General features: G+C 38.0%; 1 protein-coding gene and 1 pseudogene across 1 annotated transcript; both read left to right on the forward strand.

Annotated features, from left to right (window-relative positions):
* The first annotated feature begins 366 nt into the window (after positions 1-366).
* LOC123277794 (olfactory receptor 4D9-like) lies at positions 367-1,300 on the forward strand (annotated as a pseudogene).
* Positions 1,301-12,288: 10,988 nt separating this feature from the next.
* On the forward strand, positions 12,289-13,224 carry LOC106823273 (olfactory receptor 4D10-like). The gene has a single exon (XM_070503748.1). The coding sequence runs from the start codon at positions 12,289-12,291 to the stop codon at positions 13,222-13,224; it is 936 nt and encodes a 311-aa protein (XP_070359849.1).
* Positions 13,225-14,408: the final 1,184 nt, after the last annotated feature.

Consider the following 14,408-nt stretch of genomic DNA (forward strand, 5'->3'; position numbering starts at 1 on the left):
TCATGATGGTGTCTATTGTGAACCAAAGTTCCTCATGTCAAACTTAGGCTTATTATTCACTACTTTGTGTCATATTTTAGAGTAAAAGTACAGTTGAATAGGTTCACAGACCTGTCACCTGCATTTCAGTGGCCACAGTGATAGAACCGACCTGTTTGGATGACTGAGTCAAATACCTGGGTCCTCTTCCATCTAATGGAAGCAGACAGAATTGCAGGCACAAACCATACATAGAAAATGAATTTCCTCCCCAGGAAAACACCAAACTCAAGTGACAGAAAAGATAACAGTAGATTTCACAACACTTTCTTTAACTGCACTGTTATTTCTTGCAAAGATCTCCTTTCAAAAAGTATCTGTGACCAAATGGAGCAGGGAAATTATACCACAGTGAAAGAATTTATCTTCCTTGGAGTTACACAGTCTCAACAACTAAGCTGGGTCTTATTTGTCTTCTTGTTTTTGGTGTATGTGACAACTCTGATGGGAAACCTCCTCATCATGGTTACAGTTACCTGCGAATCTCACCTTCGCACTCCCATGTACTTCCTGCTCCACAGTCTATCTGTTCTTGACAGTCACTTTTCCTCCATCACAGCTCCTAAGGTCCTAGCTGATCTTCTATCAGAGAGAAAACCCATCTCCTTCAATGGCTGTGTCACTCAAATGTTCTTTTTCCACCTTCTGGGAGGTGTGGATGTTTTTTCTCTCTGTGATGGCATTTTATCGCTATATAGCCATCTCAAAACCCCTCTATCGTATGACTGTCGTTAGTAGGGGACAATGCACTAGCCTGGTTGTGGCCTCCTGGGTGTGGGGCTTTGTCCACTCCATCATGCAGATTTCCCTGTTGCTGCCCCTCCCTATCTATGGATCCAAAGTTCTTGACACTTTCTACTGTGATGTCCCCCAGGTGCTCAAACCTACCTGCACTGACACCTTCACTCTGGAGCTCCTGATGATTTCTGATAATGGATTACTTAGTTGGTTTATATTCTTCTTGCTCCTCATATGCTACACAGTCATCCTGATGATACTGAGATCTCATACTGGAGAGGGCAGGAGGAAAGCCATCTCCACCTGCACCTCACACATCACTGTGGTGACCCTGCACTTTGTGCCCTGCATCTATATCTATACCCGGATCTTCACTGCCTTCCCCACAGATACTGCCATTTCTTTCAACTTCACTATCATTTCTCCTTTGCTCAATCCTGTGATCTACACCCTGAGAAATCAGGAAATGAAGTCAGCCATGAGGAAACCAAAGAAACAAGTACGACATTCAGAAAGGGTTTAAATTCTATAAGGATGAGACAACACTCAAATTTAAAGATAGATTTTAAATATCACTTTCTCAAAATGGCAAGAGATCAACTTAATGTGAAAAACAAATGGGCATCTATGGTTACCATGGCGTCTTAAAAGAGGCTGATCCTATAGTACGTGCTGGGGACCTATAGGTGATGCTATTTAAGGTGAAACCCATTCATGTCTTCCTCTACCCACTTTCAATTATTCATCCCACAAATATTGACAGAACACATATTATATGCCTGAAAGTGGTAAGATTCAGACTGCTGCAGGAAGATTAAAGATAGTCACTGACCTACATGCATACTCCAAGAGGCTTTAATGAAGATATGAACCAAGTGCTGTGGAAATATTGTAGTCACTTTACTTGAGAACTTCAGAAGACATTTGAGAGTAAGGGGATAAAGGCAGAGAGGGACAATCCAAGCAGGGAAATCACTATGTGCAGAGGGAGAGAATGGTATAAGTGTGTGCCACATTATGCGACAGTCAGTTCATTGTAGTCACGAGGTAGTACACTCATGAAGTCAATACCATTCAAAGAAAAGTTTGGAAAGAACTCCTTCTGTGGTCTCCTGAGCAATGCAAATCCTTGATTTCTATTGGAGAGAGGATCCCCAAATCATTCCAAGGCCATGGTTTCCTCTGGGGCAGAAGGAGGTAATGCTGTAAGTGGGAATATTCATAAAGAAATAAGACTGATGAGTAGAGGCTGTGACAGCTCACCTGGACTGGAGAAAGCCTTAACCAAAGACAGGTGCTAGGCACTCCCTTGGGAAGCAACTGACTCCCAATTATGTAGCAGAATTATCCCAATCACAGACTGGACAGGCCCAAATTTCTCATTGTTTCTGCTTTTTGATTTTGGGGTTTTTTTTTCCAGCTTTGTTGAGATATAATTGACATGTAACATTGTGTAAGTTTAAGGTGTACAACATGCTGATTTGATAAACATATATGAAAATATGATTACCACCATAGCATGAGTTACCACCTCCATCACATCACACAATTAACATTTCTTCTTCATGGTTCTCATAGTCTCTCACATAAAGACCTCGAAACTTCTTTATACCTCATTAAAAGGAAAAGTAAGGGCAATAAAAGCATGAAGATTTAATCAACAAATCAGAATTTTCTAGTCTCTGTGAAATATAAGGCATGAGAATGGTGCTAGGAGAAGGTTTATCTAATAATCCAGCTGGTATTTTGTGGCAATCTGTTGACTTTACTGTACAATGTCTCCCATCATGATAAAGCTGAAGCCATAGATGCTGGCACTCATGTATTAATCAGACACATCAATGCTGTGACAAAAATGTCCAAATTGAAGTTGTTAACCACAGTAAAAGTTTATTTACTGCTCATGTCACCAACTAATGCTGGTCTTCAGAAAGAGCTATTGCATGCAATAATTAGGAGCAACAGGATCTTTTTCTTCCATCCTGGACTCCGGCTCTCTCTAAATCCTCAGAAACCTCTCCATTCATCCAGAAAATGGAGAAAAGGAAAGAGGACTAAGAATTATGGGGAGAAGGGGGAGGGTAGTTATAGGGCATTCTGAAAGTAACATGTATCACTTTTGAACCACATTCCGCAGGACAGCTCGTAGTCATATGGCCTCAACTGACTGCAAGGGAGCCTGGAGAATGTAATCCTACTCTGTTCCCAGTAAAAAGAGGAGAACATGAATAATGATGAACTCCAGCGATCTCTTCCACATATGTGACTCATTACTAAGAAATAACAATTGGATTACATGACAAAGACTAAGATTTTGTCTCTAAAAGGATTCTCTTAACACCTAGAAATGTTTGCTGGAAGTACTACTGGAACCTTGGAATTCACAGAGAACCAAACTGAAAAGAAGGAGATATGAGGAAAGGAAACTTAATTGAAAGGAAGGGAAAGGTGATCAAGGTAAGCCTGGGAAATAGGATGATAATAGGCTAGAAGGTCAGGATCCAAAATATAGAACACTGGAGGAGAGTGTCCAAAGAAGACTCATCAAGAAGACAAGCTTAACTTATCCTCATACTTTCTATAAGCTAGTTATAAACCAATATTTAATCATGCAGAAGCTCCTGTAGAGATGAGTGTCATCTTCTTTGTTGATTGCTCCTTCATGTGTTCTACTTTATGCCCATCATTGAAACATTTTCTGAACTATTTTCTAATATTAGACATACTTCCTCAAGCATAAAATTAAATAAAGACATACATTTGTCTTCAGCTGTATCCATCTGCAGACCAAATGACTATTTACTGCCTGGCTACATGTTTCCTCTGGCATCACTGTTCTTCAAATCCTCCCTACTTTTCACATTGATGCCTTTTTCTTATCTCTCTGTTGACTTCACCTCAAGCAAAACCTTTGTGACTAGGCGGAATTTTAAGCAACCAACGATTTATACAATCAGAGTTATGTTCCCAAGTATAGGACCTACAAATGACAGAAACCCAGCAAATGCTGCCCAGGAAGCTGCCTTGGACTGTTTACACAGGCAAAACAATCTGATCACACACAGTGATGAAAAGCATGGAATTCAGGACAACACCATTAAATTTACTTCTCTTTCAACATGACACCAATTAATTATTTGGATTAATCTATATTTTTCTCCAGGTGGAGACATTTTCTTAGAGAAATATTAGATATTACACTGATTCTAGCTTATCGTACAAAGGTTGCACATATTTGCTCCTACCATCTGTGATTTTTTTTCTATATAAGAGAGGTTGGCTTTAAACTTGCACAATGTTTTTCATAAGCAAATAAATGTATCTATACAGACAAACTGGCTGGTTTAGGAGCAATCCTGCTGTTATGGACTTGTTCAAGAAATTCAAAGAATGTTCAGGTTATTGAAACTTTATTTCTCAGACTCTAGGATAGTCAGCAAAACAGAAACTATTTCTAAGCATCATGAAGTTCCAGTCACGAAACTATAGGCTGGAGGGATCTTCAGAGTTTTGTTGTTATTGTTGTTGTGTGACTGTTCTTTCAAGTCTGAAAGGTAATGTTGTCAACATTACTCTTATTCAATAAAGCAAACTATTAATTTAGTACTGTATTAGTAATCTATTGCTGCATAACATATCAATGCAAAATGTAGTGGCTTATAACGACACACATTTCTTAAGTTGCAGTTTGTGTGGTGGGGAATGAGGTAAGATTTAGCTAAGTCTTCTCCTTCAGGGTCACTCACAAGGCTATGTCAAGGTGTCAGCTGAGAGCTGCAGTGTCATATGAAGGTTAACTGAGGAAGGATCTACTTCCAAGCTCACTCACATGGTTGGTGGTCAGAATCAAGAGTTATTGGCCTGAGGGTTCAGTTCCTTACTGGCTGTTGGCTGGAGGCCTTCCTCGGGTTCTGGTCTTGTGGGTCTCTCCAACATGGCGGCTTCCTTCATCAGAGAGAACAATCAAAGCAGAAGAGAATGTGTTAGCAGGAAAGAAGACTCTTGGAAGTGGCATCCTGTCACTTTTTATATATTCTCTTCCAGAAGCAAGTCACTAGTCCAGCCTACACACAAGAGGAAGGAATTGCACACCTTTGTTAATATCAGGGCAGGGACTGCAAGTTTCTAGAAAAAAACTATGAAAAATAAGGGTTTCCTTCTCTGCACATTCTCTCCAGCATTTGTTGTTTCCTGTCTTGTTAATTATAGCCATTCTGACTGGAGTGAGGTGATACCTCATTGTAGTTTTGATTTGCATTTCCCTGATAGCTAATGATGTTGAACATCTTTTCATATGCCTGTTGGCCATCTGTATATCTTCTTTGGAGAAATCTCTGCTGGTGGGAGTGCAAACTGGTGCACCCACTATGGGAAGTGGAACGGAGTTTCCTCAGAAAATTAAGGATAGATCTACCATATGATCCAGCTATCCTACTGCTGGGTATTTATCCAAAGAACTTGATAACACAAAGGCATAAAGATACCTGCATCCCTATGTTCATTGCAGCATTATACACCATAGTCAGGACTTGGAAGCAACCTAGGTGCCCATCAAGGGACGAATGGATAAAGAAGATGTGGTATTTATACACTATGGAATACTACTCAGCCATAAGAAATGATGAAATCCAGCCATTTGTGACAACACGGATGAACCTTGAGGGTATTATGCTGAATGAAATAAGTCAGAGGGAGAAAGTCAAATTCCATATGATCTCAGTCATAAGTAGAAGATAAAAACAATGACAAACAAACACATAGCATTGGAGACTGGATTGGTGGTTACCATAGGGGAAGGGGGGAGGGGGAGGGCAAAAGAGGTGACTAGACTCACATGTGAGGGGATGGACTATAATTAGTTTTAGGGTGGTGAACATGATGTAATCTATACAGAATTTGAAATATATTATGATGTACATCTGAAAATAAGTAAATAAATAAATAAACTATGAAAAATCATTGGAAATCATGAAAGAAACCTAAAAGTTATTTGTTCAAGAAGGGTTACAAAAGACCAACAAGAAAGGAAGAGGAGGTAAGGGAGAGTGTCATAGATAATTCAGATAAACTGAGCCCTTGTGACAAGGAGAATGATAGTGCCAGCTACAAACGGAAAGTATTTAATTCTTGATAACAATGCTCACATCTATTTTAGACATTTTAAGTGGGAGGTGTGCCATATATCCAAGTGAGACTATCCATAGACCTATAGTGAGACAAGGTTTCAGAAATGACATTGGGAATGAGACAAGAGGGAAAATGGAATTCTTTGCTTTTAGGATCTCTAGAACCACAGGGTCTAGAACATGGAGGTGCTCAGAAAATATGTCATAATTAAATACACATACAAAAGAATGAAAGTAGACCACTATCTTACACCATTCATAAAAGTGGACTCAAAATGGATTAAAGACCTGAAACTATTAAACTTCCAGAAGAAAACCTAGGCAGTACACTCTTAGACATCAGTCTTAGCAGCATATTTTCAAGTACTATGTCTGAACAGGCAAAGGAAACAATAGAAAAAATAAACAATTGGGACTATGTCAAATTGAAAAGATTCTGCACAGCAAAGGAAACCATCAACAAAACGAAAAGATAGCCTAACAACTGGGAGAAGATATTTGCATACCCTGTATCTATTAAGGGGTTAATATCCAAAACATATAAAGAACTCATACATCTCAACACCAAAAATTTAACAACACAATTAAAACACGGGCAAAAGATCTGAACAGAGATTTCTCCAAAGAAGATATACAGATGGCGAACAGGAACATGAAAAGATGTTCAATGTCATTAACTACCAGGGAAACGCAAATCAAAACGAGCATGAGATATCACCTCACTCCCATCAGAATGGCTATAATTAACAAGACAGGAAACAATAAGTGTTGGAGAGGATGTGGAGAGAAGGGAACTCTCATACATGGCTAGTGGGAGCGCAAACTGGTGCAGCCACTATGGAAAACAGTACAGAGATTCCTCAAAAAATAAAAATAGATCTACCATATGATCCAGCCACTCTACTGCTGGGTATTTATCCAAAGAATATGAAAACACGAATGTGTAGATATTCATGCACCCCTATATTCATTGCAGCACTATTTACAATAGCCAAGACTTGGAAGCAATCTAGGTGCCCCAAAAAGGATGAACGGCTAAAGAGGATGTGGTATATATACACAATGGAATACTACTCAGCCATAAGAAACAATTCAATCCAGCCATCTTTGACAACATGGATGGATCTTGAGGGTATTATGCTAAGTGAAATAAGTCAGAGGGAGAAAGTCAGATACTGTATGATCTCACTCATATGTAGAAGATAAAAACAATGAAAAACAAACACATAGAAAGAGAGATTGGATTGGTGGTTAGCAGAGAGGAAGGCGGGGAGGGAGGGGGGTGAAAAGGACAATTAGGCACATGTATGTGGTGATGAATTGTAATTAGTCATTGGACGGTGAACATGTTGTAATCTACACAGAAATCAAAATATATAATGATGTACACCTGAAATGTATATAGTTATAAACCAATGTTACCACAATAAAAAAAATTAAAAATAAAATGTAAATAAAATATATAGAAATACCATGTTTAAAAACAATTAAAAAAAAAGAAAACAATTGCATTTACAATTGCATCAAAGGGTAAGAAACACAACCAACATAAGTAACAAAGTGAAAGATCTGTTCACTGAAAACCATAAGACATTGATGAAAGAAACTGAAGAAGAAACAAACAAATGGAAATATATTCCATGCTCATGGGTTAGAAGAATTATTTTAAAATGTCCGTGATACCCAAAGAGATCTACAGGTTCAATGCAATCCATATCAAAATTCCAATAGCATTTTTCACAGAAAGGGAAAAAGAATCCTAAAATTTGTGTAGTATCACAAGACAACTAATAGCCAAAGCAATCCTGTGAAAGAAGAACAAAGCTGGAGGCATCACACTTATGATTTCACACTACATGCTACAAAGATATAATAATCAAAACAGTATAGTACTGGCATAAAAACAGACGTACAGACCAATGGAACAGAATCAAGAGCTCAGAAATATACCCATGCATACACAGTCAATTAAGTATGAACAAAGAAGCCAAGAATATACAATGGGGAAAGGATACTGTCTTCAGTAAATGTTAGGTAAAACTGGATAACAACATGCATAATAAAGAAATCAAACTCCTATCTTACACCACTCACAAAAATTAACTTGGAATGTATTAAAGATTTAAGTATAAAACCTGAAATTATAAGACTCCTAGAAGAAAAAATAGTGGAAAGTTTCCTTGACATTGGCCTTGGCCATAATTTTTCGGATATTACACCAAAAGCACAAGCAACAAAAGTAAAAATTAATAAATGGGACTACCTCAAACTAAAAAGCTTCTGTACAGCAAAAGTAATCAACAAATGAAAAGACAACCTACAGAATAGGAGAAAATATTTGCAAATCACATATGGGATGAGAGGTTAATATCAAAAATATGTGAAGAACTCAATAGCAAAAGCACAAACCATTTGATATAAAAATGGGCACAGGACCTGAATAGATATTGTTCCAAACAAGACATATAAATGGCCAACAGTTATATGAAAAGGTGCTCAACATCACTAACCAGCAGAGAAATGCAAATCAAAACCACTGTAAGATATCACTTAACACCTGTAAGAAGGGCTATCATCAAAAAGACAAGAATAACAAGTGTTGGTGAAGATGTGGAGAAAAGGAAAAACCTTGTGCCCTGTTGGTGGGAAAGTGAATTGGTACAGCCACTATGGAAAACACTATAGAGTTTCCTCAAAACATTAAAATTAAAACTATCACATGAGCCAGCAATCCCATCTCTGGCTATTTATCCAAAGGAAATGAAATCAGGATCTTAAAGAGGTATTGGCACTCTGATGTTCATTGCAACATTATTCACAATATCCAAGATATGGAAACAGTCTAAGCATCCATCGATGGATAAATGGATAAAGACATGGTGTATACATACCATGGGATATTATCAGTCATGAAAAAGAAGAAAATCCTGCCATTTGTGACAACTAGGTGGACGTCGAGGGCGTTATGCTAAGTGAAGAAAGTCAGATAGAGAAAGACAAATACTGTATTATTTCATAAATCTGTGTAGACTAAAACTCTAAACTCACAGAAACAGAGAGTAGAATGGTGGTTACCAGGTACTGGGGGGTGGGTGAAATGAAGAGATGTTGGTGAAAGTGTACAAACTCCCAAGTATAAGATGAATACGTTCGGAGCTCTAATGTACAGATGGTGATGATCGTTAATAATACTTGAAAGTTGCTGAGAGTATATCTTAAATGATCTCACCATACACAAAAAAGTAGTAATTATGTGAGGTGATGAGGAATAAGCTAACACTATGATGATAATCGTTTTGCAACATATAAATGTATCAAATCAACCATTGTATATCTTAAACACCCACAATGATACACGTCAATAATATCTAAGTAAAGAGGAGGGAAAAAAGAATTACCCATCTCAAACATACAACCTGTCTCATGTGGTTTTTAATCTGTGTAGACTAGTTTAATGTACTAAAACAAAATGGAAAATCAAGTAAACCCAAACCGGTCAGCATTCTGGAAACAGTGGAAGCGCATTCTACATAAGACAGAACCATTCAATAATCTGAGTTAATAATGAGTAACTATTGTAATATTGTAGACAGTTATAATAACTTATCTAGCAGTAATCCACATTGAGAGATTCCATATGAATAGAGCATTGGAAAACAGGAAAAATTACATTCCTGAAATATCATCTAAGTCATGTTTCTCTACATGTGGAGACTTGTAGCAACATCATGAGACTATAACAATTCTGCGTATAATTAGAAACTAGACTAGGAGCAAAGGATTTTAGGTCCAGTTCTCTTCTAGGTTTTTGACAGTCAAATTGAAACTCATTTCTATATAGTGTCCTCTGAGCTTTACAAGCAATGAAAATTGGACCCTTGTAATCTCTTGGGCACAGTATTTGGCACATTTTAAAATAGTTCTAATTGAGCGATGGATAAACAGATAGATTTCCTCTACTGCCTCTAAATAATTTGGACACCAACCAAAATGTGTCCATCTGTGTGTGTGTATGTGTGTTTACACATGAACATGTTTCAGTAGCTTCTTAATAACTCCCACTGAAACCTCATCACCAACAGCAGAATCAGGCACCAACTTCCACTTTCTCGTCCAATAACACTCCCTTTGTAAGTCTTATATTAAGCCTCAAACTGAGGGATTTGTACATAAGACAGGGATACAGTGGAAATTCTTGAAACTGTGATTTCTTTGAATCTGCCCTTTCTCTCCTGAAAGGGGAGTAAAGACACTAAGATATTTAGTCTTCCAAGAGGCTCTGCTTTCACAAACAACACTTTCAAGAATTAAAGTCACCAGTGTTCTGTTCTGCTCTGTATCTAATAACTTACTATTTGTAGTTGGAGTTTTGGTCAAAGGTGTGAGGTAAAGACATTAAGCTTTTAGCTAATATAAAGGTTATGGATAGTGAAATTGAGTTGTCATGATTGATTATGTACAAATAGTTTGACTTTGATATTTTCCAGGTATATTAAATTCTTCAAAGCCAAAATGATCTTCTCAGTGACAGGAACAACAAAGGTGGGTGTTAACTATTGGAAGAGGGGTGATGTGTGAGGAGGGATTCAGAAATGTGGTCCATGCAGTGTGAGAGAAGGCATCATTCATTTGCTGTGATCCTTTGAGCTGCTGTTGGTGAGTCCACCTCAGAACAAAGTCAATGTAAATTGGGTTTCCAAAGCCCCTTTCAGCCAAATTCTTATCTTCAGACAGACTCTATCAAATATTCCTGTTATACAAAATTAGATCCTATACATATAAGATTGAAGGGAGTAAAAATAGTTTATTCCTTCCTACTTCCATCACTTCCTTCCTTTCAACAAAATATAGATTCATTATATATGCCATAAGAACACAACTATAACATTAATACTTACTAAAGTATGGTGGGGAAATTGAATAAGTCAACTTTTCTTGAGTCTTCACTCATACTAAATCCTCAAAAAAAATAGTACCCGTTTTTACTGCTGGAAATCGTGATATCTCCTATCCCACCCAAATCTACCTCTACTTCTCTCGTGACACGTTTCACAGTTTATCTTGCAATATGTCCATCAATTTATACAAATCATCCACATGTGTTAGCCTGCAAACACTTTGAGAATGTGGTCCAACTTATCCAAATACATTTAAAATTGCAAGAAGCGTTCACTTTCTAAGAACAAAGTGGAACAAATAATAATTGTAAAATGTCCTGAGAATGATCGATAACAGCTTATTAAAAGTAGGCGTTATTGAGACCAGCCTTGTTGCACAGTGGTTAAGTTCGTGTGCTCCACTTGGCAACAGATGTTAGCTCAGGGTCAATCATCCTCACCAAAAAACAAAGGCATTATTCTAATGATACCATCATCTCTCACTGCTGTGGGATCCCTCCACTCTCTTAGCTTAGATCCACAAATGGAAAGACACAGAGGAGAGTGTGGTTGATATAGTATGAACCACCTCTAGAAAGTAGGTCACTATCTTTATTCTCTCCCTGACACTCAAGCAAGGATCACATCATATTATCCAAGGTGAATAAGCTGTAGAGAATTGCTGTACAATATTGCAGCTATACAGTTTCATGCACTTAAAATCTTGTTAAGAAGGTAGGTCTCATGTTTAAGTGTTTTTATCTCAATAAAAGAAAGTAAAGATATTCTTTGAGATTAGGATTTACATATTGTTTCAATGTGTTTCCCAGTCATAAATTTTAATCATCTTAAAATAATTGTTAATCAAACAATCTGATTAGTATAAAGAAATCACAATAATGAGCTACCTACGTGGAACAATCTGCAATTTTAAGAAATTCAATGTAAAACAGCCAACAGCAAGTAAAATGACTCATGCCAGAGAAACATTGCAATAAGAAACTGAATGACATCCTTTTATTCAAAAAAGCAAGACCTCTTGAAGTCACCAGAATATTTGCTAATATGAATATTGACTTTGTGAACAATAAGTCCTCAATGGCTGGAGCCATGTCTTCCTTATCTTTGTATATAGTGCTTCACACAATTCCAGACATTCAATAAATTTGTGTGGAATAAAAAATAATGATAAAATTTAAAAACTATAATAAATTAATAAAATAAAATATGCTATGGAATTTTAACTACTGAACATAAATGATATTATTTTCAAAAGTAGATTTATAGGGAAAGAATTATTGAATAACTTTGCATGTGATAATTTGGTTTGATCGTGAAACTGAAGGCAATCTCAAAAATTGGGACAAGTCAACAAATTGTAAACACTGGAACCACAGGAGGAACAATCTGAATTGGGTTCTTAGTGCTTAGAATGAAAACAAATTAAATAGCCAAACATTTTCATATGGAGTAGCTTGAAAACAAAGTGAGAGAAAGAAGGTGATTCAATGGAGCTGAAAAACTGCACCAGGGTCAAAGAATTTATTTTCCTTGACCTAACCCAGAATCAAGAACTGAACTGGGTCTTATTTCTTTTCCTACTTTGGGTGTATGTGACAACTCTGCTGGGAAATCTCCTCATCATGGTCACGGTGACCTGTGAATCTTGCCTTCACACCCCCATGTATTTTTTGCTCCGTAATTTGTCTATTGCCGACATCTGCTTTTCCTCCATCACAGCTCCCAAGGTTCTGGTGGACCTTCTGTCACAGAGAAAGACCATCTCCTTCAATGGGTGCTTCACTCAGATGTTTTTCTTCCACCTTGTTGGAGGGGTGGATGTATGTTCTTTGTCGGTGATGGCATTTGATCGCTATGTGGCCATCTCCAAGCCCCTGCACTACGTGACCATCATGAGCAGAGGGCGATGCACTGCCCTCATTGTAGCCTGCTGGCTGGGGGGCTTTGTCCACTCCATCGTGCAGATTTCCCTGTTGCTGCCCCTCCCCTTCTGTGGACCCAATGTTCTTGATACTTTCTACTGTGATGTCCCCCAGATCCTCAAACTCGCCCATACTGACATTTTTGTGCTTGAGCTGCTGATGATTTCCAACAGTGGGCTGCTCTCCACACTGTGGTTTATCTTCCTGCTTGTGTCCTACACAGTCATCCTAATGACGCTGAGGTCTCAGGCAGGGGAGGGCAGGAGGAAGGCCATCTCCACCTGCACCTCACACATCACTGTGGTGACCCTGCACTTTGTGCCCTGTATCTATGTCTATGCCCGGCCCTTCAATGCCCTCCCCACAGATAAGGCCATCTCCGTCACCTTCACTGTCATCTCCCCTCTGCTGAACCCCTTGATCTACACTCTGAGGAACCAGGAGATGAAGTCAGCCATCAGGAAACTGAGAAGAAGATGTGTACCTTCTGAGAGGATATAGACTGGTCGCTCACTCCTTCTCACCACCTTTGAAAATGTCCATCAAATAAACAGCATTGACTAAAGGATTTTTAAATAATTTTGATATTTCTACTAAGATGCACATGACTTTCAAAGATTCTGTTTGGCATGCAATAATAATGTAAAAAGATACGTTTCATGTTGCAAAAGGAAGCAGAGAAATCAAACTGTTAGCTGAAGAGTTGCATAATGCTTATGCAATAAAGCCTTGGAAGAAATAAAGAAAAGAGAATATGTATGCACTCAGAAATTTTATCACATTGGAATTGTTGTGGGGGTTTCGTTCAGCTCTATTGCATATAATTGAGAAATACAAATGTTGTTTATTTCAGATGTACAACTTGATGTTTTGATATACATATAGATTGTGAAATGATCATTGGGGGAAAATGGATTAAGGTGGGACCTCTCTTGGTTATTACTTACAACAACATGGAAATCTCCAATTGTCTAAATAAAATTAACAATAAGAAAAAGCAAACATATATATATATATACTCAGACATTCCCACTATATTCTTGTTACCAGGAAGGGAGCTGAGAAACATAATGCAGCTTGGGCATTGGATTGCTAAGGTCTTTCATGAAGTAATCACATTTTAATGAAGTAAGCACACTCAAATTAAGTTCCTCCTCTGACTTTCTGATATGAGTAAATTAAATAACTACTACCTGAAGATTTTTCCGTCTGAAGCCCACACTCCAGTGGTTGAGTGCAAGTGCTTTGAAGCCAGCACAGCTTGAGTTAGAATGTGGACCCCAGTAACTATGGGTTCTATGACGTCATGTAGGTCCTTACCCTGACCTTCCTCTGAACCCCACACCTACTGACCACACTTCCATGACATTGCCTCAGCGACCGGGGCTCAGCTCAAGCACCACACTCAGGACCTTGTTTCCAATTCCCTGTCCTCCTTCCTCCTATTCCCCCAGTAGGGCTATGATTTATTTATTGCATCCCCAGCACCTGGCACAGCAAGTAGAACGTAGAAAACTGTCCAAAAAATGGTTGAGTTAAAGAACTCAATGAATGAATATCACCTCTCACTCCTTTCTGTTTCTCAAATCATTGGAGAATAGGAGTAAGAAAACAATGGATTTGTTATTATTCTCTGTTAACATGACTCCCTAAAAATGACAGAAACCTATGAAGCTGCTTCAGAC

Source organism: Equus asinus, unplaced genomic scaffold (assembly GCF_041296235.1).
Source record: "Equus asinus isolate D_3611 breed Donkey unplaced genomic scaffold, EquAss-T2T_v2 contig_800, whole genome shotgun sequence".
NCBI lineage: Eukaryota > Metazoa > Chordata > Mammalia > Perissodactyla > Equidae > Equus > Equus asinus.